We start from the raw sequence: 26265 nt of genomic DNA, 5'->3' as shown, positions 1-26265 counted from the left end.
AGGCAGTTATCTCCTTAGAATTTAAGTACATAGGCATGGATCATTACAGTATCAAGGGGGTAAGCTTTAAGTCAACTTACAGCTTGCAAACAGTTTACATTGTAGATTTCAAAGGCAAGGGTGTAACCATTGATATGTTCAAATAATTTAGTAAAATTGCAATCAGAATGTACTGTAGATTGCTACTTCTCTATTGTTTGATCAACCTTCTTTTCATCCCTGTTTCTAAATTTATCCATCCATAAAGTTTTATACTTAAACACATTCATTTTCTCTTCTCACATCACAAATAGAAATATATAAAAACATATACTTACATATACACAAACACACAGATAATTTTTTCTTACACATTAATTTTTCTGTTTTAACTGACGTTATGCTCTTTGGATCAGATTCAGCCCTTGGAAAAATAAGTAGGTACACTCTCACTGAAGTCAATGACAAATATGTACACTTAAGCTTGGGCCGAATATTTGGCACAATGTATACAATTTATATCATCAAAATAACATTACTCAAGACAGTGTGGTTTTCCCTTTAACAAAAAGGGGACTGACTACATAGCTCAAGCTTCAACAACCTAAAAATAATAAAGAATACAATAAGCGACTTTGCTAAAAAAGGATGAAAAGTTTCCACTTATTATTGGGGTTTGCAGCTGTTTATAAACTGCTTGAGTAACTGTATCAACAGAATACGTCACACAAATTACAGATGTATAACGCTATAACAAATGCTGTTGTTAATGAGTTTTAGTTTATATTTACTTTTTCTCTGAGGTATGCTGAAAAACATCAATCATATGGCATTCTCAGCTCCAGCAAGCTCATGTAACAAATTATTAACTTGAATTATGTAAAAATAGCCAACCAACAAAGCAGGTAGGTTGTCTGCCAGCTGCTATTAAATAGAGTAACAGAAGTTATTAATGTAGTTAGTTACAGATTACCAAACAGATTGGTTCTTTCTTGCTCCTTTAATTTTAGTTGGTTCCCTTTTCTTTTTCCTACTTACAGTCATCTTCTTTTTGTTTATTTTCTGAGAGTTACACTTTCACCCTGCCCCCCACCATTTCCTTCTCTTTCTTTTAAGGTTTACTATATTAATTAATTCAGTGTATTTAGGATAGATGGGAACCATGTATTCCTCTGGTTCTTTAACTTACACCGTTCCTGGTTAATAGATGGCTTGCAGAATGTAGCTGGAGTTAGAGACAGATCTACTTACCTTTTCTTTTCTTTTTTTTTTTTTTTTTTTGGGGGGGGGGGAGAGAAGGGGAATGAAAATTTCAAAATACAGTAAAATTTCCCTTCCCCCTTGAAAATCCAGTTTTGTAATACAATTAAAGCATAAAAAAGAAATGAGTAAACTCTGCAAAGTGTTAAAAAGTGCTAGCCCTTGTCTGCAAAAGCTCATGTAACAACTGAAATGAGTTTGGAGATAAATTAAAACTTTACCAGGCATCAGAGTATTACTTATGTTACTCTCCTGACAAATGCCCATGTTTTCATAGGAATAGGTAGCATTTTATAACCCATTTGTCTAGTCAGGCTATTCTAAACATAAAACAAAATTCCCAATGTTACTGAATCTTCCATAATACATCACAAATATTTTTACTCTCATTTTATTCCCTTTCCTTGCTGCTGGTGAATGACTGAACTCCCTAATGCACAGGGTAAGTGTACTCTATGTAGAAGCCAGCAGGACATATTTCACAATAATGTTACAAACCACTACATTCTGTTTTGGCAATATAAAGAACAGCCCCAAAGTATTTAGTTTATGGTGTGAGATCAGGTTAGTAGCACAACACTATAGTGGGTGGCAGCTCTATATCCGACCTCAAGTCAAGTTGGACCAAATAAAGTCCAAATAGTGTTTGAGACATAGTTGATTAGAATCAGTCAGAAATATACAGATATAGGGTTCAAGTCACTGTCAGAAGAACCATGTTTATTGGTCCCCAGCTGTGGAAAGTCCATCTGGAAGGGACATGAGTAACACAGTACAATTCACCAGGAACTCCTCTTCTTTTGGGTCTTGTCCAGTGCACTCAAAAAGTCAGTGGGGTCAGTGGGGGAAGTTGTCAAAAGTGCCACTGGCAAACCTCTCAACCATCTAATGTGTGTGACACAAGCCAGCAAAACGTGACAAGTTATCAGAACGTAGAACATCGGTGCTCTGTAGCACATTATACCATAGGCAACAAATTACACTGCTTTTAATTATAAAACGTGTTTTTAAAGATGTTTTTTCATTGTGTGAATCAAATAAGCTAGCTTTGCCATCTGTAACAGTTTAATTGGTGTGGAGTGAGACGGTGGCCTGTTACAGATGGCAAAACTGGCTTATTTGATTCACACAGTGAGAAAACAGTCTTATAAATAGCTTTTATACTTCTAAAACATAATTTCTTGCTTATGGCTTGATGTACAACAAAACACAAGTGCTCCACATTTAGGACCAGGTCCTCGACCAGGCTGCTAGGAAGCTTGAAGGAGGTAGTCCTTACCCACGCTTCTCACAGAGTGCCAGAAGGAGGGGAGTTCTCAACCCAGGCTGCCCCTAATTTAATTCACACAGCCCTCCCCCCACCCCCTACAATACATGTCATGCACACTATACAATCTGTGCCAGGTCCTTGCTTCCCACACAAAATTAATGTTAATGCCCCGCACGCCACCCACTTACCCACAGTCAATACAGGCCAGCTCTTCCCCCATCCCCCAGTTAATGATGGTCACTTTCCCCTTTAATGCAGGACCCCGTCTTCTAAATGTATTGCTGACCTGTTCCTGCTCCATTCTTCCCATTCCACTCTGGTGAATAAATTGTCAGCCCAAGAGCTCCCTTCCACCTCACCCCTCCTCTATCTGAAAACTTTCAGCTCCTCCTGGTGAGCCCTCCTTCCCACACAGGCTTCTCTTTGCTCCTTGGAAGGAAGGTTAGGGAGGAAAAGGAGCTCAGAGCTACTACTCCTCCAGCCAGCAGACTCAGTCTTGCGGACCACCTGAGTATGTATGTGGTGCAGTAGAACAGGGAGCCTGATCTTGCTCCAGTATAGTATAGCTGAGTGCTCTGGCAGCCACCTACCCTCCTCTAGGAAGGGATTTCACCTTGAGCACAATCACCTCATGAATGCAGAGGGGCTGCAAACTATTTCCCTCGGTCTACAATCCCCTAATGGTAAACTAGTCCTGACTTACCGTTGGAGACTTCCCATGTAGGTATCAGCTGGGTTCATCTTAAAGGAGGTTTTTACCCTTATAGATTAGACATTTAGATAGTGAACTACAAAAGAACTGATGGAGCAGAACCAACACTTGATTTAATATTGTAGTAGACATTCTCTAAGCTTATTCAATTTTCATATGTTCACTACATTTTCCCTTGTAAAAATATAAGTATAGAAACTTATGTCATCTAATTCCAGTCTCCCTCAAAAACATCATTTAAAAACATGCTTTCCAGCTGCTATTTTCTCTTTTGCTCATTTGTTTTATTTTTAGGTAGCCTTTTTATTTTGCCTAAAAGACTGTCTTTTCAACATGCTGAGCCCCATTCCCATGCCTAAATTTCTTTTAAGGTGTTTTTGGAGAAGGTGTCTATTCACTAATCCAATATTATGAAATTAATTCAACAATGGTTGAGGAGCACATTAAACATACATTGTAAAATACTAAAATAAGGGATATGGTAAAAGAGAATAAGAAAATGCCAGGTTACATGTATAGTCATAAAAATTTGAATTCACTAAATATAAAGATTTCCAGACACTATTATATGATTATTGAAATCTATAGTAGTGAAACAGAACAAAGAAATCCATAGTGAATTACATGTAGTCTTGACAGTCCATTTAAAGGAAGTATATACATAAAATCCCTGATTGAATTTCTGAATGATATTGTGGATAAGGCAGAAATCTCCTGAGGACTTCTCTCCTGGTAATTTGCTGACTCTGTTGAGGCTTTAATACCAGAAGGAATAAAGTAGATCAGGCATGGAAAATTTTCTTATCAACTTTCAAAAATGGCAAACAAACAGCATGGTCATTGTGTCTGTGTTTTGTAAAGAGGCGTGTTTACGCTCATGCTTTCTAACTGTTTCTACCTGAGGAACTATGAAAGAATGAAGACAGCTCATCATTCCATGTGGATGGTTATACATGACAAACATTAAAGAGACACTGTCAACCTAAATTTGGCCTATTAAATTTTATAATAGTATTTTATAAAAAGGTAAGACTGATAGAAATGTTTCACAATTTTAACATTCCAATCAAAAACAATTGTTTTAAAACAAACATTTCATTGTATTGTCTGAATCACCACAACACTAAGAACTTGAAAGTGAAATAGACTATAAAAAAAAAGTAAAGCTGACTTCATTGATATTTTTCCCGAAACTGAGATAAATATATATAAAGTAAACAAAGAGCAAATATATTGGATTTTAAAAATTCTTTCACTTGGAATATTGTGCAGTATTATGAGTAATATAAGAATTCTTTTTTAAACAACATATTATTTTTAAGTTAACAATGTCACTAAGACATTTTAATAATCATCTGGAGTTTCATTTGCTGCAAATCTAAATCAATAAGGGAGAAACAGTAGATCCCATGGTGTTATCTCCAGTTCTTTTGTATATATTCCACTAGGAAATATTCACCAGATCTAAAATATTATCCCTACCATAAATTAGTTTTAGCTACTAAAAATCAGAGGCAGAGCAGCTGAAACATTTTTCTGCTACTTTATAACAGTTATACAAAAATTATGTTAGATAATGGCAATACATGTAAACCAGCCAAAATTTCTTCCTGCCCAGTCTTGTTTCCTTTCATGTTATAAAATAAAGTAGTGATTAAGTTTTCACAATATCATTATGTAAAACTCTTAAGGGACATAAAAGCAAAGATTAGTAGTTTGTATTTGATGGAGTGGAGCAGGGGGAACCAGAGGAGGGAACCAAAGAAAGGGGTGATGTGGTCAAAGAGATAAGCCAGAAACATGATCTTTATAGCATAGTTTTGAATGGACATAAGTGAAGCAAAATGCATTTGTCATAGTGAGACAAATGTCAAGATGTGAGATGGTGAGGGTCTGGACAAACGGCTTAGCTTTGGAGAGGAAAGGCCAGATCTTAAAGATGCTATGCAGAGAGAAGAGAAGCAGCAGGATTTAGGCACAGCTTTGATGTTAAGATCTAGAGAGAATCATGTTGAAGGTAACATCCAAGCTATGGGCTTAAGTGACGGAAAAGATGATGGTGTTGCCTATAATGGCTAAGAAAAGGGGAAGATGGAAGGACGGGGGGAGAAAAAGAGTTCCGTTCTAGTCACATTGAGAATAAGCTGATGGTTGGACATCCACAAGGAGATGTCGGAAAGACAAGCTGTGATTTTAGTTTGGAAAGAAGACGACAGGTCAGGAGTGCAGATGTAGATCTGTGAGCCATCAGCATATGTGTGGTATTTATTGACATACAGAATGAGATATATCAGGTATGTTAGACACAAATAGCTAACATATTCTCTGCTTAAAGTATTTACAACATACCTAGTATGAGTGTCCAATTAGTTTTTTCAAGGATAGTAAGAAGAAAGTTTCTTCAGAGTACGACAACAATGGGGGAAAGAGCAATTATTACAGAAATATTAGAGAAATATGGGAGTACAATTTGATATATTAAAAATACTAGAGATTTCTATAAATTCTATAGGATGTACAGGGGCTTTAAAACAAAACACTGAAAATTAAGGGATTGAGGAACTCAGGAAGAGCTAGAATAGGTGGTAAAAGGTGTTAGAGTCAGAGAAAGCGGACCTAGAACATGATCGGATCAGAATTTAAAGATAATATCTTTATGGGAGAAATTTTAATGAACATGTCGAAATTAAATAAGCTTAGATAAAAGCTATTACAATTTTAAGTGAGAATGATGGTTCTGCACACCAGCTGTTTATGGTTCAGTGAGTGACACTGTAATTGATAATGGATAATTACATTATTTATGTAAAGTATCTTCTCTCTCACTTCAGAGACACCACTGATGAATTGAGGAACGTGTCTATAGGAGAACTCCCAAAAGATATAGCCACTTCTTGTAATATACCAAAACACAAGCTATTGTTAGCTTTTGCAGACTTATAGAGTCTGAATGAAAAGGAAAAGTTATAGTCTACTGGCAATCATGGATCCAGCACAAAAAAATACCCACCCCCAAAATATATGTCAGAAGATTATATTATTGCACAATTACAATTAAACCAACAGTTAAACCCTTTTCTGTTATTGTCCCTTTGTGTGTGAAAATACTGGCTCACTTTACACATAAATACAAAGGATTTATTACATATCTACAACATAAATCCTCTCATATTGCTATCTACAGAATTTGCACCTACACATTCACTTAAATTACTTGAATGTTTTTACTACATTGGCATATTTTAGTGGGTTAAAATATTTTTTCAACAAATCCCATTTTTAATTTTTCCTCTTAATTTAAGCACTTTTATTCTACCTTCTTACCTGAAGATATGTTATTCTCCTCTGTACCAGCTCTGTCAGATCTTTGGCTTCCTTTTCTCGCCAATCACCTGCTCCATCTGTTTGACTGAGGTAGTACAGATCTGTCATTATCGACCTATAAAAGGCAAGCAACATTAGATAGCTACCTTAATACTAAATTAGAGGGCTAGGCAAAGCCACAAAGAGAAATTAAATAGGCCTTCTGATTACACTGATCTGCTTAAACGTTTTTAGTGGACAGAATACGTAATTAAACTAGGAGGGGACAGGTACATATGCACTGCAAAACACTAAATTAATTTGACTGTTGGTATGCCACAGCATCAGTGCAGATTACCTCTCTCCGCATGTATCTCCCAACACAAACAGCAACCCAAGATGGGTGTGTACACATTATCTGATTCTGTGTCCTCCATTCACCATATTTCTCTTATCCATATGTAACTGCAGTATTAAATGGCTGTGGGGTAGAAAAACTCTTAAGCCCACTAATCAAAATTTTTCACTGAAGAAAAGCCCCAAAGGCATTAGTTCCAGGATAGATCTGAAATTCATTGGCCCAGGAAAAGAGACAATCAGAGGGTGGCTTCTCTGACAATATGATATTGCTATGCCATCAGAGATCAGCTTACTGTCTTTATATAAATGTAACATTGTAAATGTCATGGTTCAGAGATTCTACTGTGTTCCCATAGTCCTTATTAGTACACCTGCAAACCAACTGTAGAATATTATTAAAAAATTTGGGATAAAGAAGCATCTCTTTGTCTATAATTAAAAAATAATATTATGGAAAATATAAGTAACAGCATAGGAAGAGTGACATGAGATGTGAGCATGATGTAAATCTGGATTTAAGTCACAATAGAATCATAGAATATCAGGGTTGGAAGGGACCTCAGGAGGTCATCTAGTCCAACCCCCTGCTCAAAAGCAGGACCAATCCCCAATCAAATCATCCCAGCCAGGGCTTTGTCAAGCCTGACCTTAAAAACTTCCAAGGAAGGAGATTCCACCACCTCCCTAGGCAACGCATTCCAGTGTTTCACCACCCTCCTAGTGAAAAAGTTTTTCCTAATATCCAACCTAAACCTCCCCCACTGCAACTTGAGACCATTACTCCTTGTCCTGTCTTCTTCTACCACTGAGAATAGTCTAGAACCATCCTCTCTGGAACCACCTCTCAGGTAGTTGAAAGCAGCTATCAAATCCCCCCTCATTCTTCTCTTCTGCAGACTAAACAATCCCAGTTCCCTCAGCCTCTCCTCATAAGTCATGTGTTCCAGACCCCTAATCATTTTTGTTGCCCTTCGCTGGACTCTTTCCAATTTATCCACATCCTTCTCGTAGTGTGGGGCCCAAAACTGGACACAGTACTCCAGATGAGGCCTCACCAATGTCGAATAGAGGGGGACGATCACGAGGGGATAGTTCAGAAAAAGCTTTCATATCAATGCACATGGGCATACTTTTGTATCTTTCTGTATGAAGCAGTTATATTTAAAATGTATATGCATTAAGTACAAAAAAAATCTACATTAGTATCACAAATTTAGACTACAGAATATGGAGATCATTTTTTAGGATCTGTCAGATACTAAATGATGACTTCTGTATTAGTATCTAGTTGATAGTCATAACTGAAGGTCCAGGGAAGGGTGGTAAGAAAATTCTGGCCAGCAGAAGAGAGCAGGAAGATGGCAATATACTGGGGATGCGATCAGGCATCCTGACCAACAGGAGGGAATTTGGGTAGAACAGCAGCACATCAAAGACAGCCACAACCACATACCTCAGGCCTTTTATGGTATCCAAAATTTTTTGAGGGGAGGGGCTTGGAGAGAGGAAGCAATCAGAGGTAGACAACAAGTGGAAGGGGGCTCTCTTGGCAAAATCCAGTATTCATAGTAGGGTGGGGTTTAGATTCCTATTCACTCAATACCCAAATTATGCAAAGAAGAGTCAGTAAATGAAAAATATTATGTTACTCATAATGACATTACCTTGTCTACTCTGCAAATACAAAAATAATTTTACATTTAATAACCTAACTAATAATCCAACATTACAGGCAGAGAAAGGAGCAATGCCTACAGTTACCGCTGCTTAAAACTTCTGATTATAGTACCCAAGTTGCTTGTAACATTGACAAACTTTAACCATTTGGGATGATACCCTGTTTATTTGGACTTGAGGGGTTGTGATTTACCAGCCGAGAGTCTTGATGAACCACACATAGGAATACTGGAGCAGAGGGAGGAAACGTAACAGGGGTGGGGGGATGGAGGGAGCCAATGGGGATACAAAAAGGGTGAGGGCCAGGGAACATGCTTATTCTCCTAGGATCCCCTGGTAATGCCCTCTCAGGGTAAGGGTGGTATAAGAGACTCTACCTTGCAGTACTCTATGGCACTGGAGCTCCTTGGCTGAGGCTACTCCTTATAAGCAGGCTTGTTGACAAAGTGGGGAGCAGGCTCAGCATGTAAGTCCACACTGGCACCATGTACCCTCCTGCTGATTGCCTTCTATGACGAGATAACTGGCTCTGTGGATATGGGGAAAGCGGAGGACGTGATGTATCTTGACTTTAGCAAGCTTTTGATACGGTCTCCCACATTATTCTTGCCAGCAAGTTAAAGTAGTATGGTTTGGATGAATGAATGGACTATACGGTGGACAAAGTTGGCTAGATCATCAGGCTCAATGGGTAGTGATCAACGACTCGATGTCTAGTTGGCAGCTGGTAGCAAGTGGAGTGCCCCAGGGGTCTGTCCTGGGACCAGTTTTGTTCAACAACTTCATTAATGATCTGGATAATGGGATGGATTGCACCCTCAGCAAGTTCGCGGATGACGCTAAGCTGGGGGGAGAGGTAGATATGCTGGAGAGTACGGATAGAGTGCAGAGGGACCTAGACAAATTGGAGGATTGGGCCAAAAGAAATCTGATGAGGTTCAACAAGGACAAGTGCAGGGTCCTGTACTTAGGACGGAAGAATCCCATGCACTGCTACAGGCTGCGGACCGACTGGCTATGAGGCAGTTCTGTTTCAAGAGTGACTTATGCCTCAGAGGACCATGAGACAATAATACAGAAGAATAAGCCACTTGGAAGAAGGAGGAGATAAGGAAGAGCCCCCCCCCCTCCCCATGAAGGAATTAACCATAATTTGTGGGTGTAAGGCACCTAGAAATAGATTCAAAACAGGACTCAGATCTGACTAAAATGCTTTCACTAAGGCCCTGTGAATTTTTTTTTTTTTAAATTCATGGCAGAATCACAGGTAAAGTATTGAAATTCGCAGATTATGCATGGAATGCAGTCAGCAAAAGGTTACTGGTGCATTTCTTTGCATACAAGTGACTGCAGACATCCCCTGAACTGCTCCGACATGCAGCTGCTGTGCGCTATGAGATGCACTGAGCATGAGACTGGCTCAGGAGAATGCCCAGTTCTGCTTTCCTGGTGAGGCTGCAGCTGCTCATGTTCCAAGCAGTGATGGCTACTGTACCGCCTTCTCCCGCTTTAATGCACCACCACAAACTCAATGTAATATGATGGATGGACGGAACACAACAAAATTACATGACCCTGCTCTCTTCTTCATTTCATTTTAATGTCTAGAATACTGGAAAAATCACAGTGCATGAAATTCTGCTCAGTGCATGAAATTACAATTTTCACAGGGCTGTTATCCAAGGAATCAAATCATGAACATCCTTTTCTACTACAGCTGATATATACAGAATTTAAGCGGCCTTGAGCCAGCCTGACTTGACTTCAACGACATCTTTGATGTCACCCCACTCTCCAGTCCATTATGTGGAGTGTTTCTTCTGACCCAAGTTAGACCACAATGAATATTTACAGCAATAGACCTTTCTTTTTTGCTTTGGCTGATCAGAGCCAATTGGACTGACAGAGATTTTACTGAGCTTTGTATTCAGCAAAGCTTTGGACTCAAGGGTGTGCATATTCAAGGTCTTTAAATGCTTCACAGCTGAAACCTTTGTTGTGGATTGACTGGACTGTAAAAACTGTCATACTGGACCACACCATAGGTTCATATAGTCTAGTTCAGAGGTGGGCAAACTACAGCCTGCGGGCCACAACCGGCCCACGGAACCCTCCTGTCTGGCCCCTGAGCTCCTGGCCCAGGAGGCTAGCCCTCGGCCCCTCCCCTGCTGTTCCCCCTCCCGCGCAGCCTCAGTTCACTGCGCCACCGGCGCAGTGCTCTGGGCGATGGGGCTGCGAGCTCCTGAGGCAGCGCAGCTGCAGAGCCTGGCCTGACCAGGTGCTCTGTGCTGCATGGTGGCGTGGCTGGCTCCCGCCGGGCGCCATGGCTGTAGCGCTGCCAGCCACGGGTGCTCTAGGCAGCACGGTAAGGGGGCAGGGAGGGCTGAATAGAGGGCAGGAGAGTTCGTGGGGCCCTTGGCCCGTGCCACTTCCCGCAGCCCCCATGGGCCTGGAGCAGTGAACTTCGGCCAGTGGGAGCCGCGATTGGTCAAACCTGCAGATGTGGCAGGTAAACAAAGCGGTCCAGTGCGCCAGGGGCTTTCCCTGAACAAGCGGTGGACCAGCTTTGAGAACCACTGAGATAGAAGACACAAAAGACACTCATCAAATCCAAGGAGAATGCTTGCTCTCTATTTCTTGAGAACATCCAGGTATCTATTGACAGGTGTTCATGCACTGACAAAATAATACATTTGCAGAAGCAACACAAGCTCACAGCAATATGTCGTCCATTGCCACAGAATCTACCCTTCAACACAGTTTATTTTACAGAATCTAAGCTTTCATTTTAAGCTTTTCATTTAAAAAAAGAATTACATGTCCAGCTCTGATGGTTGTGAAGAAAACATGAAGAGTGACAACCAATGCAGTACAGTCTTGAATCAGCAGAAAGCCTGAAACAAACAATGTCTCAGTGGGATAAGTCAAAAAATAAGAATGTGGGGACAATGTAAAGTAATCTTGATGAATATAAAGAAGTAACATGGTAAGGGGAGTCCCACTTCTATGGTTCGCAAAAAGAAAAGGAGTACTTGTGGCACCTTAGAGAGAGTAACAAATTTATTTGAGCTTAAGCTTTTGTGAGCTACAGCTCACTTCATCGGATGCATTCAGTGGAAAATACAATGGGGAGATTTATATACACAGAGAACATGAAACAATGGGTGTTATCATACACACTGTAACAAGAGAGTGATCACTTAAGGTGAGCTATTACTAGGAGGAGAGCGGGGGGTGGGGGGGACCTTTTGTAGTGATAATCAAGGTGGGCCATTTCCAGCAGTTGACAAGAACGTCTGAGGAACAGTGAGGGGTGGAGGGGGGGAATAAACATGGGGAAATAGTTTTACTTTGTGTAATAACCCATCCACTCCCAGTCTCTATTCAAGCCTAAGTTAATTGTATCCAGTTTGCAAACTAATTTCAATTCAGCAATCTCTCGTTGGAGTCTGCTTTTGAAGTTTTTTTGTTGAAGAATTGCAACTTTTAGGTCTGTAATCAAGTGACCAGAGAGATTGAAGTGTTCTCCGACTGGTTTTTGAATGTTATAATTCTTGACGTCTGATTTGTGTCCATTTATTCTTTTACGTAGAGACTGTCCAGTTTGACCAATGTACATGGCAGAGGGGCATTGCTGGCACATGATGGCATATATCACATTGGAAGATGTGCAGGTGAACGAGCCTCTGATAGTGCGGCTCATGTGATTAGGCCCTATGATGGTGTCCCCTGCATAGATATGTGGACACAGTTGGCAACGGGCTTTGTTGCAAGGATAGGTTCCCTGGTTAGTGGTTCTGTTGTGTGGTTGCTGGTAAGTATTTGCTTCAGGTTCTGGGGCTGTCTGTAAGCAAGGACTGGCCTGTCTCCCAAGATCTGTGAGAGTGATGGGTCATCCTTCAGGATAGGTTGAAGATCCTTGATGACGCGTTGGAGAGGTTTTAGTTGGGGGCTGAAGGTGATGGCCAATGGCGTTCTATTATTTTCTTTGTTGGGCCTGTCCTGTAGTAGGTGACTTCTGGGTACTCTTCTGGCTCTGCCAGTCTGTTTCTTCACTTCAGCAGGTGAGTACTGTAGTTGTAAGAATGCTTGATAGAGATCTTGTAGGTGTTTGTCTCTGTCTGAGGGGTTGGAGCAAATGCGGTTGTATCGTAGAGCTTGGCTGTAGACAATGGATCGTGTGGTGTGGTCTGGATGAAAGCTGGAGGCATGTAGGTAAGAACAGCAGTCAGTAGGTTTCCTGTATAGAGTGGTGTTTATGTGACCATGATTAAATTTCATATTTCATAATAGAAAAACTTTGAAAAAATTAAATGAAAACACCACAGAATTGCTTATTCTGCCAGATGGAAGTGTGGCAGAATCTGAGAATGCTACTGCAGAACTTTGGATCAGAATGTCATGGGGTACACAGGGCCTTTTACAAGTCCACCAAAACACTGATTAAAAAAATACTGGGGGGAAAATTCTGGCCTCATTGAAGTCAATGACAAAACTCCAGTTGTTTTCAGTGGGGCCAAGATTTCACCCCAGGGGCAACAAGCATAGACTCCAGGTAGTGGATCAACATCAGCAGCTGAAGAGTCCACTGCAAAAAAAAATATTAATTTTTAGAACAAGTGGCCATGTGACCAGAAAGCCATTCAGAAACAGTAGTTGCTAACAGATGTCTATTCAGAGTCAAATTAATCTTTCAGAAGGGGTACAGATAGTTTACTCTGACTTCCATTTTAGATGTCTTCATTAGCGTGTGTTTTATTAACTGGCTGCATTAATTTATTGTTATTTTTGACTATCATAAAACAGATCTATATACGCTGGTGTAAGTTAGGAACCACAATGCAACACACCATTATGGCTAAAATGGAACAAGCTGAGACTTTAAATACTTTATATTTGCACCTACAGCAAACTGAGGGGAGCTGTGTGAGGGTTCTTCCACACATTCTTCATCAGCTGATCCAACAAGTGATGTAAGAGCATGGCAATTCCAGAAGATGAGAGTTATGGTCCAGATACCTCTCTATTGTACCTCTTGCAGATTTCTGAACCTGTTCTAATGCAAACCAGTTGAGTTAGCTAACTTCTGCAAATACTGGGGGTATGTAGGATCATCCACATCAGCACCACTGTCAAACTGTTGATATGCAACACAGATTTGGCATCAGAAGAGTCATCAGCTTCTTCTCTGTCTAAACTTGTCTTCATTCTGCTCTTCAGCCTACCCCATTCAATAGGATGGAATAGTTTAAGGAAAGGCAAGGCCTAGAGCACTGAGATAGCAGAAAAATCCTTCAAGGTCTGCACAGGTGCCATTGGCATGAAGGATGCTGTTGAATTGCTGGGGAATAGGAATCTGGGACCCAACAGAAATTAAGGTATTCTAAAATCCTTGTTTACTGTTACAATACTGAACAGTTAACAGTGGTTTAAGGTTTTGCATTAATTTATTTTTGGCTTACTCCCATTGTAACAACCTCGATTTAAAAAAAAAACCCTTAACCCTTTATTAAATATACAAAAAAAGAAGAAACAATTAATGCATTTGAAAAGTCTTTTTATGGGAAAATCTCCTGCCTGACAGTCTCTTACTTGCATTCAAGATGGTTCTTACTGGGAGAAAGAAAATGCCAGTTTAAGGTGGTCACTTTTGGGTTCAGTCAAATCCTGTTTCTTTTTAGGACAAAACTAACAGAAAACAGAGAGACAAGATTTTTAAGCAGCTTCTGTCCCTATTACTTTCAAATTAACTGCTAGAAAATTACAGACACAGCACATGGTCTCATTAATCATTCTAAGATTTAGCTAATTTTTACCAGTTGGACTGAAAGAGGAAGTTACTCACCTCATGCAGTAACGATGGTTCTTCGAGATGTGTGTCCCTATGGGTGCTCCACTTTAGGTGTCTGTGTGCCCCTGCACCTCTAATCAGAGATTTTTGGTAACAGTGTCCCGTTGAGCCCGTGCATGTGCTCTTCCTCCCTTGTGGTCTGCCTCGAGGCTATTTAGCACTGCACGGGCGAACCCCCCTCATTTCCTTCTTTACCACAGAGCCCTATAGAGAACTCCGACGTAGATGGGAGGAGGGCGGGTTGTGGAGCACCCATAGGGATACACGTCTCGAAGAACCATCATTACTGCACAAGGTGAGTAACTTCCTCTTCTTCTTCGAGTAGTGTCTCTATGGGTGCTCCACTTTAGGTGACTCCAGAGCAGTACCCATCACTGGAGGCTGGGACTTCGGAGCGGAGTCTTTTACTACAGAGAGTACTGTGGAGTTGAAGATGGTGTCAGCGGCCAAATCTTCAATGATCGCATAATGTTCTGTGAAAGTATGGACAGAGGCCCCCATCATTGCTCTATAGATTGGGGAGATAAGGGTATCCCTATGGAATGTGATTGAGGTAGGAACAGATCTCATGGAATGCATATGGACGGAAGCAAGTCACGCCCTTGCTAAGTGATTAATGCAACTAGAGACCCATTTGGATAGTCTTTGAGGCGATATCACAGAGCTTTTGGATCTTTCTGTGGATGAAAGGAAGAGTTTAGGGGATTTCCTGAAGTCCTTAGTCCTGTCCAAGTAGAATGCTAATGTCCTTTGTTAAGGAAAAGTTAGCACATGTGACTCCATTTTGGTTTGGGGCCCACCATTGTTTAAATGCCAGCACATCATACACCAGGAGGAGTGATCCTTAGATACTGAATCCCTATGAAAATCCTCCTCCTTGTCTCCAGCCTGCCTTGACTCCCAGTATCTGGTTTTTGTCAGTCTCTAACTCCCTGTCTCTTGGCCTTGACGTGAGGCCTCCCATCCTGATAATGAAGGTTACTGATGCATGGCTTTAGGACCATGCTGTGTAATTAACATACTGGTATAGCACGAGGAATGCACCAAGCAGGGATAGGTGGTAGATAAGACAAGGGTTTGTTTATTGGCTAAGGTTTCCGATGCACGAGGGCAACATGCTTTGCTAAAAAATATATAACCTTTGTATAATCTGTATTCAGGGTCCCCTCCTGGCTAGCAGGGGGGCACCACGCTCGAGCGTAATAAACTTAGTGTCTTTTGGGAACTCTGCAGTTGTGGACTTTGTTTATGTGCCTCAGCCTAGATTCGAACTGTGCGTGACCTATCAGGTGTAACTCGCAGCATTTGTGTGCGTGTCCTACCAGGTGTAACTCGCAACATTTGTGTGCGTGTCCTACCAGGTGTAACTCGCAACATTTGTGTGCGTGTCCTACCAGGTGTAATTCGCAACATTTGTGTGCGTGTCCTACCAGGTATAACTCGCAACATTTGTGTGCGTGTCCTACCAGGTATAACTCGCAGCAGTTGTGTGCGTGTCCTATCAGGTGTAATTTGCAGCAGTTGTGTGCGTGTCCTATCAGGTGTAATTTGCAGCAGTTGTGTGCGTGTCCTATCAGGTATAATTTGCAGCAGTTGTGTGCATGTCCTCTCAGGTATAATTCGTAACACCTTCTAATATCTAGCGTATGCACAATTGTCTCCCAGTTGTCACAATGTGGTTTTGGGAAAAAACAAGGAGATGGATCTGTTGATTCATATGGAAAGTGCAGAAAAAGTAGGGAGAAACTTGGGATACGGCCTTAGAGGGTTGGTTGTTTTGTTTGTTTTTTTAAAATACAAAGGCTGTGAATGATGGGTGTGCCATCAGGGCCGCTATTTCTCCTATGTGCCTAGCTGAGGTGATGGCAATTAGAAATGCTGTCATCATGGACAGGTGTAAGAGAGAACAAGTTGCCCTGGATTCAGAGGGAGGTCTAGTCCAAGCCCTGAGAACTAGATTAAAGTCCCAGGCTGGAGTGGGTGGTGTCACATGGGGGAAGAGAATCCCAATGCCCTTAAAGAGTCTACGGATTAGTGGTTGAGCAAACTCCAAGTGGGAAGCCATTTTCGCCATGAGATGTACCTTAAGGGAGCTGAGTGAAAGTTTAAAATGTAGTGCAAAATCAGAGGGAGTAAAGATGAGGTTGGGTCTGTCCGTTTGAAAACTGGGACCAGTTTTGTTCAACATCTTCATTAATGATCTAGATGATGGGATAGATCAGCAAGTTCGCAGATGACACTAAACTGGGGGAAGAGGTAGATACGCTGGACGGTAGGGATAGGGTCCAGAAGGACCTAGACAAATTGGAGGATTGGGCCAAAAAAAATCTGATGAGGTTCAACAAGTTCAGAGTCCTGTACTTAGGACGAAGAATCCCATTCACTGCTACAGGCTGGGGACCGACTAGCTAAGAGGCAGTTCTGCAGAAAAGGACCTGGGGATTACAGTAGACAAGAAGCTGGATATGAGTCAACAGTGTGCCCTTGTTGCCAGGAAGGCTAAAGGCATATTGGCCTTCATTAGTAGGAGCATGCCAGCAGATCGAGGGAAGTGATTATTCCCCTCTATTCAGCACTTGTGAAGCCACATCTGAACTACTGCGTCCAGTTTTTGGCCCCCCACTACAGAAAGGATGTGGATGAATTGGAGAGAGTCCAGCGGAGGTCAATGAAAATGATTAGGGGGCTGGGGCACATGACCTATGAGGAGAGGCTGAGGGAACTGGGTTTTATTTAGTCTGCAGAAGAGAAGAGTAAGGGGGGATTTGATAGCAGCCTTCAACTACCAGAAGTGGGGTTCCAAAGAGGATGGAGCTAGGCTGTTCTCAGTGGTGGCAGATGACAGAACAAGGAGCAATGGTCTCAAGTTACAGTGGGGGAGGTCTAGGTTGAATATTAGGAAATACTATTTCACTAGGAGAGTGGTGAAGCACTGAAATGGGTTACATAGGGAGGTGGTAGAATCTCCATCCTTAGAGGTTTTTAAGGCCTGGCTTGACAAAGCCCTGGCTGGGATGATTTATTTGGGGTTGGTCCTGCTCTGAGCAGGAGGTTGGACTAGATGACCTCCTGAGGTCTCTTCTAACCCTAATCTTCTATGATTCTATGAATTGCCTGGAATTCCTTGCTTTCTGTCTGGGTATATTTTACAAAAGTTTGACCACATCAGAAAACGCAGAGCCTAGCACCACTGATTTTAGTCGTCACCCCTAAGAGGAAACCTCCCCATCAGTGCTCTGCACGTTGGGGTAACTGGATGGGCACTTTGGAGGCCTGGCTGCCCTGCTGCACCTCCGATGGAATGTTCTGAATCAGCACTTCTGTGAGCATCACCTGTACAGATTCCCAGCAGTGTTCAGAAGAATTAGCCTTGGATTTGAGGATTTCTCCTTCAACTCACCATGAGGCAACCTTGTATCAGACATCTGGGAGTCTCCTTGGAGAGCCTAAACAACAACTTAGAGGCATTCCCCATGTTTCTTGAGTGTACTGGATGACATCATCAGACAAATTTCAAATCCATGGATGTCATAGGAGGCTTCCAGGCACGGTACATGCTGCATATGGTCATCTGCGTTGAACATTGTTATGCCACAAGATTGTGACTTGAAGCCAGAGACCATCCTCCTTCAAATGGCATTTGTAATAGAAACATGAGAAACTGCTGAATAAACTAGTGACATGGAAGAAACAAGAAAATGTGTGCAAGTGTTGAACACCAGTATGTATTGAAATAGAAATGCCAAGCTGTTACAATTTTTATTAAGGTTCTGGAAACTCAAGCTTCTCTGTTGGTGTCTATAATTTTACCAGAAATGCTCAATAAAAATGTGGGTAGTCTTTCTAATCTGAATAATTTACAGTCACAGAGCATGACTGCAGTTACCTTTAATCATGCTAACTTGGTTCATGGAACAGTGAAGCTGCAGCAGGGCAAACTTCAGTGTGGGCTATACCCACCTAGACCCCTGGGTAATTACTCATGAAGCTAGTTCATGTGGATGCTTACACTGCACAAATGTAATACACTTAAACAAGTGTAAGGCATTTTCCTTAGCAGCACACAATGTGCTATTAAAAAGTTAGTGCTAAACAACCTCAATAAAGCACACGTTTAATTGTTTAAGGGCAGGCCAACTGACAGATATCACAAAGTAGCTATTAATGGAGAATCATCATTAATTGGGGGTTTTCTAATGGGGTTCTGCAGGGTTGGTACTAATCCCAACGTTATTCAACCTTTTTATTAAAGATCTGGATTTTATCAGATCAGATTTTATTAAAGATCTGGAAATAACTATAAAGTCACTGCTGATAAAATTTGCAGATGACACAGACTGGTTGAGGGGTAAATAACAATGAGGACCTGGCAGTCACACAGAACAATCTGGACTGCTGGTAAACTGAGCCCATACACACAAAACACACTTCAGTATAGCTAAATTCAAAGTTATACATCTAGGAAGAAGGAATACAGGCCATACAAGAAGAATAGGGGGAACTGCATCCTGGAAAGCAGTGACTTGAAAAGCATCTTGGAGTCATATGGATGAGCAACTCAACATGAGCTCCCCGTGTGATGCTGTGGCAAAAAGGCATAATGTGGTCCTTGGAATGTATAAACAGAGAAGTAGTGAGTAGGAATAGAGATCTACCTCTATATACGGCATTGGTGAGACTGTTACTGGAATACTGTATCATCCAGCGTGGGTGCAGAAAAGAACTACAAAATTATATGAGGCTGGAGCAAATGCTTTAAAGTGAGAGACCTAAAGAGCTCAATCTGCTTAATTTAGGAAAAAGAAGGTTGAGAGGTGACTTGATTAGCATATAAGTACCTTAACAGGAAGAAAATACTGGTTATGAAGGACTTTTTAATTTGTCAGAAAAAGACCTAACGAGACCCAATGGCCGGAAACTGAAGCCAGACAAAAATAAATTAGAAATAAGGCACAATTTTTTTTTAAAATGAGGGAGAGATTAACCATTTGAACAAACAAGCAAGGGAAGGGGTGGATTCTTCATTTCTTGATGTCTTCAGTATAAGACCGGATGCCTTTTAGCCAAACACAGGTTATGCTTTAGTCAAATACAATTTAATGGGCTCAATGCGGGGATAATTTAGCAAAATTTAATGTCCCACAAGACACAGAAGGTAAGACTAGTTGATCTAATCGTCCCTTGCCTTAAACTGTATGTATCTATAAACATGCTGGGTCTGAAGATTAAAGAATTAGTAGACCCTGTTTCTTTCCGCTCTCCCAATACTTTAAATTTATACTATTTTTATTTGAAAAATTCAGCATAATCATGATGCTAAAATGAATTTCAAAGAAAAGAATATTCTTACTAGGTACTCCTGTAAAACCAGATAATTTTTCAGAACCCCTTTTAACACTGCTATTGATGTTAACGTGTGAGGCTTTCTTAGTTTAGTTTAAAGAAAGGGGGGGTAGGGTTCACAGTGCTAAGTTGTGTTAACAAAACAATTTTTCTTTTATTGTTCACTAATGAGACAGTAATTGCGACCAGAATCCTACTGGGAATGTAAGCTTTTAAATATAATAGGCCTAAGGACAGTTTTCACTGTATTTATGATGATTCTTGGTTTCATTTTGTTCTGCATGAACACACTAGCACTAAAATGTTTTCATTTCACATGAAAGAAATTTCAGATGAAAGAAACTTTTAGTAATGGGAAAGTCGTAGGATCAGCTTCAACTGCAAACACAATTCAGGTTTTTCTGTACAGCACTATGATGGCAATGCAATTAAAGGAAAGGTACATTTTTATCTTAAATGTTCTGTTAACCTTTAATTAGGAGAAGAAATAGCTTTTTCTTAAATGGCTATAAGTCCTGAAATTACCAGGACATCTTCTCGTCTTAATGTAATTACAGTTTACTGTATGCTGATGAACAATATCATTCATTTCATTCTAAAATATTGAAAAAAGGTACCTAAAATTAAATGTTTTTTTGTGTTTTGTTAGTTGTCATAGAAAGAAAGAGAGAGGAAAAGTAACTATGAGTAGAAAGCCATAATAAACTATGATAGGTTTCTCACTGATAGATTAAAAATATATATAAAAATATCAAAGCAGAGTTTCCATCTTATGTTTAAGACTTAATGGACAACACAGAAGGTTTACTCAATGACCCCTAACATACAGATATAATTTGCTGCTAATGTCCCAGTCATGATATTCTAATCCAGACAGTAGCACTTCCCCCTTTGCAAGGAATCTAATGTCCCAGTACCTTAATCAGTTTCTAGTCTTTAAAAAAATAAAAATGTAGTAGCAACCAGCACTAGTACCTTTCCTGGTGACCCAGATCAGATAGAAATTCATCAACATGTCTTTGGAGTTCACTTCCCTCCAAATTTTTCAACTTCTTCAATTCACTCTGAAGAAAAAACCAAAGTTCCTTGGCTCCATTTTCAATCCTTCTTCTCAATATTTCATGGTCTTTCCCCATGCCTGCTATTAAAAAGCATAAACATATCAGTATTTCCAGTGAAGTGGTACATGATGAAATTGAAACATTTGTGATATGGTATATAAGAGTTTAAGAACAAAAAGAAAACATCTCTCTACCAACCATCTCCAGTTCGTTTCTTATAGTTTTCTATCTGCTCTTTGGCCTTTAAAAGCTGCTCTTCTAAAGCATGTACCCTTCCTGCAGCTGGCCCCTGATCAATGGGACCATCCGGTATCCTAGAGCACAGGGAAGAAAATTAAAGCAATAATTAGGTTTATAAATTATGTAATATTTGCTTACTTCACTAAAACTAGTTACTGATAACACTTCCGGTATTATAACACATATAGAACCAACAAAACTCCAACAGAAACTTCTTCCCGGTTCAGCAATAATTTACACAAACAAGACTACAGTTCATTAACTAAAAGGAAAATGTCAGTGTAACACAAGATACTCTAATTATCACAACTGTATTAGGATAACTCAAAATTTCAGCAGCTAAGGTAACAAGTGGTGGTTTCTGGGCAGATACCTGTATCAAGAACAAACTTTAGAGATGGCTATTAGGTTAGTCTTGGGAGACAATGGCGGGAGGACAAACAAAATGTAATCCCTTCTTATGAACTCAATGACTTGAGGTTAGGGCATGCTTTTCCAAGATAAAATATTTATTTCTGATGATCTGTTGTTCTTCAGCAACTACAGTTTCAGATTATTATGGGAAAGTATACTCTGCAGCTAACACCCACTGTCTGGCCTGTTAAGATGTTATCTTTATAGCAATCGTTTGTCCTCAACTATCTTTACAGTGGCTCTTAAAACTTCCTCTTCCCTGCCTTCATTCAGGAAATGGGTACAGAATAATAATGTAGAACTGAAGTGATAAGTCAAGGCAACAAGAGCTACATTGCCAATCATGGGCAAAAAGGCACTTGCTGGAATATGGAGGAAATGGTATTGGTAGTCTGAAGACAGTGGTGTAAGACAGCAAGTCTTGAGCTTCAATAGCACTGTCCAATGTAGAACTACCCTCAGGAGTCAAACTTCTAGTCCCCTGAGATTTTTCTCAGTCTCTGTGACACAGAGGCCCATGGTGGTTCACCACTTTGTGACAGCAACTCCTGTCAGGCCTGACATAATCACTACACTTAACACACTATTGTCATGATATATACCCAAAAGGTGACATCTAATATATCCTTGGAAAACTAATGACTCACTAATCATCATTAATATTCTTGCATGATATACATATGGAGTAGGTTCAAAGAGTTTTAAGAATTACGTTCTTAAAATATGTTTGGAAAGCAATGCATAAGCCCAGTCTGCCTTAGACAAAGGAATATGCATTTGTTTGTCTGACTAGCCTGGTCATCAGGCAGAGACAATGAAAATACAGTTACATAAAAAGTAAACAAAGCCATGAACCTACCGAGTCGGGGAGATAGCCTCTTGCAGGGGTCTGAACCTCAAATGATAAGCAATTGAATCAACTGATTGCATACAATACTACTGTATTATAAAAGTGTATCAAGTAATGTATTTTATGAAAGCCTGTAACACACTGGTGATGAATATCATTGTGAAGTGTATGCACTAACACTTCGTGACGAATTATGGATACTCACTAATATTATGCTTTGAAGTCTGTGACCAAACACAGGGAGAAACAGATTTTTCCCCAGCCCCAAAGACAGCATTGTGGAATCAATAGAATAGAAGCCCTATTTACATACAAATCAGCAGAGGGGTGGGAAACACACAGGCAGGGAAGAACAGCATGAAGTCATCCTGCTTCTTGAAGCAGGGTTAATGAACTCAGAGATATAAGGGGATCCATAGAGCCACGTAGGCGTCTTTCACCTAGGAAGACAAGGGAAACCAGGATCTCATACTTCTGTGGAAGGACCTGACTCAGAGAAATCAGCCACGGCTGGAAAGAAGAAAGACTGGTAAGGAATCTATATTTAACCAAGACTGTAGCTTTTTAAGTCTTAGTCACTAGAAAGCATATTTTAATTTTATTTGCTTGTAACCATTTTGGTCTTTATCCCTTGTACTTCAACTCACTTAAAAACCTCTCTTTTTGTTAATGAACTTAATTTATTTTTAATGTAAACCAAACCAGTACTCTGTTTTAATTGAAAGGATTGTTAACTCTAGCTGAAGTAATAAACAGTGCTTTTGTCTCTTCAAAGGTGCAACAAACCTTAGTATTTGTCTGAGTGTTCCAGGACAGGGCTGGACACTTCAGGGCAACCAGTTTTGGGGAAATTCTGGAGGAGGACTGGAGTCACTTTGCAAGTAGTAACCAAGGCTGGTGGAGACCAGGGTGGGGCAGGTTGTTGGGGTCAGAGTGCTGAACCAGAGCTGCACAGTACACAGACATTCAGGGAACTGTATGCTTGCCTGCTGGATATTGGTATCTGGGCTGTGAGCCACAGCAGCAAAGCTAGGATTACAGGGCAGGTGATGACAACTCCTTACTGGTCTGGGTTGAACCCCAAAATGTCACAGTCTCACAATAGGAAGGCTGACAGCATACAGAACACCAAAATATATCTTCTTCATTCCAAACATCAACTAACTCCACAGTTACCTCTAATGGATCAACGGTTGGCATAAAATCAAGAAGGGCCAAATCAGTATGAATACTGAATCTATAATCTTAGCGGGTGATTTCAACAAAATATTGGATCTAAACTTTAATTAAAAAATAAATTAGCTGTAGACAAGCCATCATCAAAAGTATGCATTCATTATACTGGATAAAGCAATATATAGCAACACCAATGTTCCAGAAAAAGGCTATGCAGAGCTCTTGCTCTGAAATTCATAAAACACAGTCAAATATTTCTTTAGTACAAAAAACCCTTCCAAAAACTTCTGAAGATGCTGTTGGAATAACAGAAATATTAGTTATTAAATCTTTCTTTATTGTACACAGGTACTAAAGTTCGGCATAGACAATGGCAGGGTATTCACCCAGGGCAATAGCATCGGCACATTCCCGTCAACTGTCCAGTTAAGCATACAGTGGCTGCATAGGAACCCTCCTGCTATTTTTTCTTCTTTACTGGGACCTGTGGACTGTAATCCTTCCAAACTGCACATCTACGCAAGCAAAGAAGTGAACATGTTCTTAAATGACATTCACAGTTTGGGTCCCACAAAGATTCAGTGGCTGCCATGTACTACCTTGGGTAAAAACTGACCAACTGGGATCATTCTGACCAATATCATAGCAATAGTCTGATCTCTAGCTCTGCCAAAAAAAAAAAAAAAAGCCATCTAGAAACATTTTGGGCAATGGCTATTTTTTCAGGTTTTATATCTCCAGAACCCCTGACTTAAATGAGTCTAAATTTGGGTCACTAACTCTACCCACCACTCCAGTAATGTAAAGCAAATTTCAATAAAATCTGTGCAAGCATGCATATTTTAGAGCTTTTATAAGCACCATCCTTTAAATAGGAAAGAGAGGGAAAGCACTCCTCTACGCATCCATCTGCAGCATTGGAATCTCTCAAAGGTGTGAAGTGGCCCATTCATCTCAATGTGATGTTCTCAGATGAGAACACCTCATGGAGATGAATATAACCTGAAACAACAGTTGGGACAGGTGAATTGCTCCATTTACCTCAGTGTTGTGTTGTCATCCCCCTCGTGAGTGCTTTACAGCTTGTGATATACATAAAGTATGCCTGATCTTAATTCCCCACTCAAAGTGGTAGGACTTTCCCAGATCTCGGCTCACATGAGGGGCAGGTGGGGGGCCTCAGACCGTCCAAAAAGGGCAACACCCCCCCCAAAAGCCCAGCTCATAATAACGGGGTGTGGGGGATTCAACTCCTATTGATAGGCATGAGCCCCCAAATCCTAGAACATACAGCAGCGAGAGGTGTTCAGACGCCCGCAGAGTGCCACAGCTTCCCATATGCCAGCTTATATGAGGGGAGCACCGAGTGGGTTCAGACCTCCAAAAGGGGCAAGAGCCCCCCCCAAGACTTGGGCATGCGCACACACGAAGGAAGATGTGGGGCTGAAATGTGCCCCTTCTCCACATCTCCTCCCGTCCCACTGCCAATCACCCCATGTCCTCCTTCCCAGTGTCCCAGCCCTCTACCCCCGAGTTCCCACACCTCCCTCACCTGAGCCTTCAACCTCTCTTCCCTCACCTACCACCTCTTCCCCATGACCCCCGTCCCCTCACTGCAGCCTCAAATTCCTTTCCCCTTATACCCTCACTCCTCCATTCATGAAAACTCCTCCCTGCTCAGGAAGTATTCACATCTAATTTCCCCCCCAAAGACTTGGATTATGTTCTCCCCAAAATAAATTTGTCACCGATTACTCAAATTGCAGCAGGTTCCAGCCACTCAGTACAAAACTACTTTTGTTTTAGGTGGGGGCTTGTGATTAATTTATCCTTAAATTATGTTAATTGAAGAGCCAGTTCTCACAGAGGTCTGTGATTCATCCAGTCATTTGTATCTCAAAGTTTAACAGTACAAGGCAGCAGGAACAAAGGTTTTTGGGGTTCTGTAATTGAGGAACTCCTTAGTCAAATGATCCCAAATTTGGATCACTAATGCTACCCCAAACTCCCATGAGGCACACCAAATTTCAAAGCAAGCCAAGTAACCATTTGGATTTTAGATCACTTACAAGAGTCAAGCTTTAAAGCATATAAAATAGAATGAATGGAAATCCTTCTAGCTGTTTTTCTCCATTGGCACATGCACACTGTAAAAATGTACATTTTCTTAAATACCATTCTCAGTTTGGGTTCCTCAAAGATTTAGTGGGTACAGTGCGCTATCCTGGGTAAACTCGACAGATTAAGACCATTTTGACCTGCATCACATCAACAGTTTGATCTCTAGCTCTGTGCAAAACACAAAAAAAACAGACCTAGACGCTTTTTGAAAAAAATGGCTGGGGGGGGGGGATTATCTCTCTACTTGGCTCCAAATTTGAATCACTAACCCTAGTCTGCACCCTCCTGAGGCACACTACATTTAAAAGGAATCCAATTAAGCATACTGATTTTACAGGATTTAGAAAGGTCTACCTTTAGAGTTAGTTTCAGAGTAACAGCCGTGTTAGTCTGTATTCGCAAAAAGAAAAGGAGTACTTGTGGCACCTTAGAGACTAACCAATTTATTTGAGCGTGAGCTACAGCTCACTTCATCGGATGCATACCGTGGAAACGGCCAGTTTCCACGGTATGCATCCGATGAAGTGAGCTGTAGCTCACGAAAGCTCATGCTCAAATAAATTGGTTAGTCTCTAAGGTGCCACAAGTACTCCTTTTCTTTTAGAGTTAGTGTTGTGTCATGACTATATTTATAGTGGTGCTGCCAGG

General features: G+C 40.8%; 1 protein-coding gene across 3 annotated transcripts in view; it reads right to left on the bottom strand.

Annotated features, from left to right (window-relative positions):
* FUT8 (fucosyltransferase 8) overlaps positions 1-26265 on the bottom strand; it is a 277116-nt gene that overhangs the window by 60927 nt on the left and 189924 nt on the right. For all 3 annotated transcript variants that reach the window (XM_077818682.1, XM_077818684.1, XM_077818685.1), the window contains 3 exons: positions 21015-21130; positions 20731-20896; positions 6546-6660 (listed from right to left, as the gene is read on the bottom strand). In XM_077818682.1, the coding sequence (XP_077674808.1) occupies positions 6546-6660; positions 20731-20896; positions 21015-21130 (397 nt within the window). The remainder of the gene's footprint in view (positions 1-6545; positions 6661-20730; positions 20897-21014; positions 21131-26265) is intronic.

This window comes from Eretmochelys imbricata, chromosome 6 (assembly GCF_965152235.1).
Source record: "Eretmochelys imbricata isolate rEreImb1 chromosome 6, rEreImb1.hap1, whole genome shotgun sequence".
In the NCBI taxonomy this organism is placed as follows: domain Eukaryota; kingdom Metazoa; phylum Chordata; order Testudines; family Cheloniidae; genus Eretmochelys; species Eretmochelys imbricata.
Note: the sequence above shows the minus strand (reverse complement) of the source record. Positions and strands in the feature narration are given on the sequence as shown.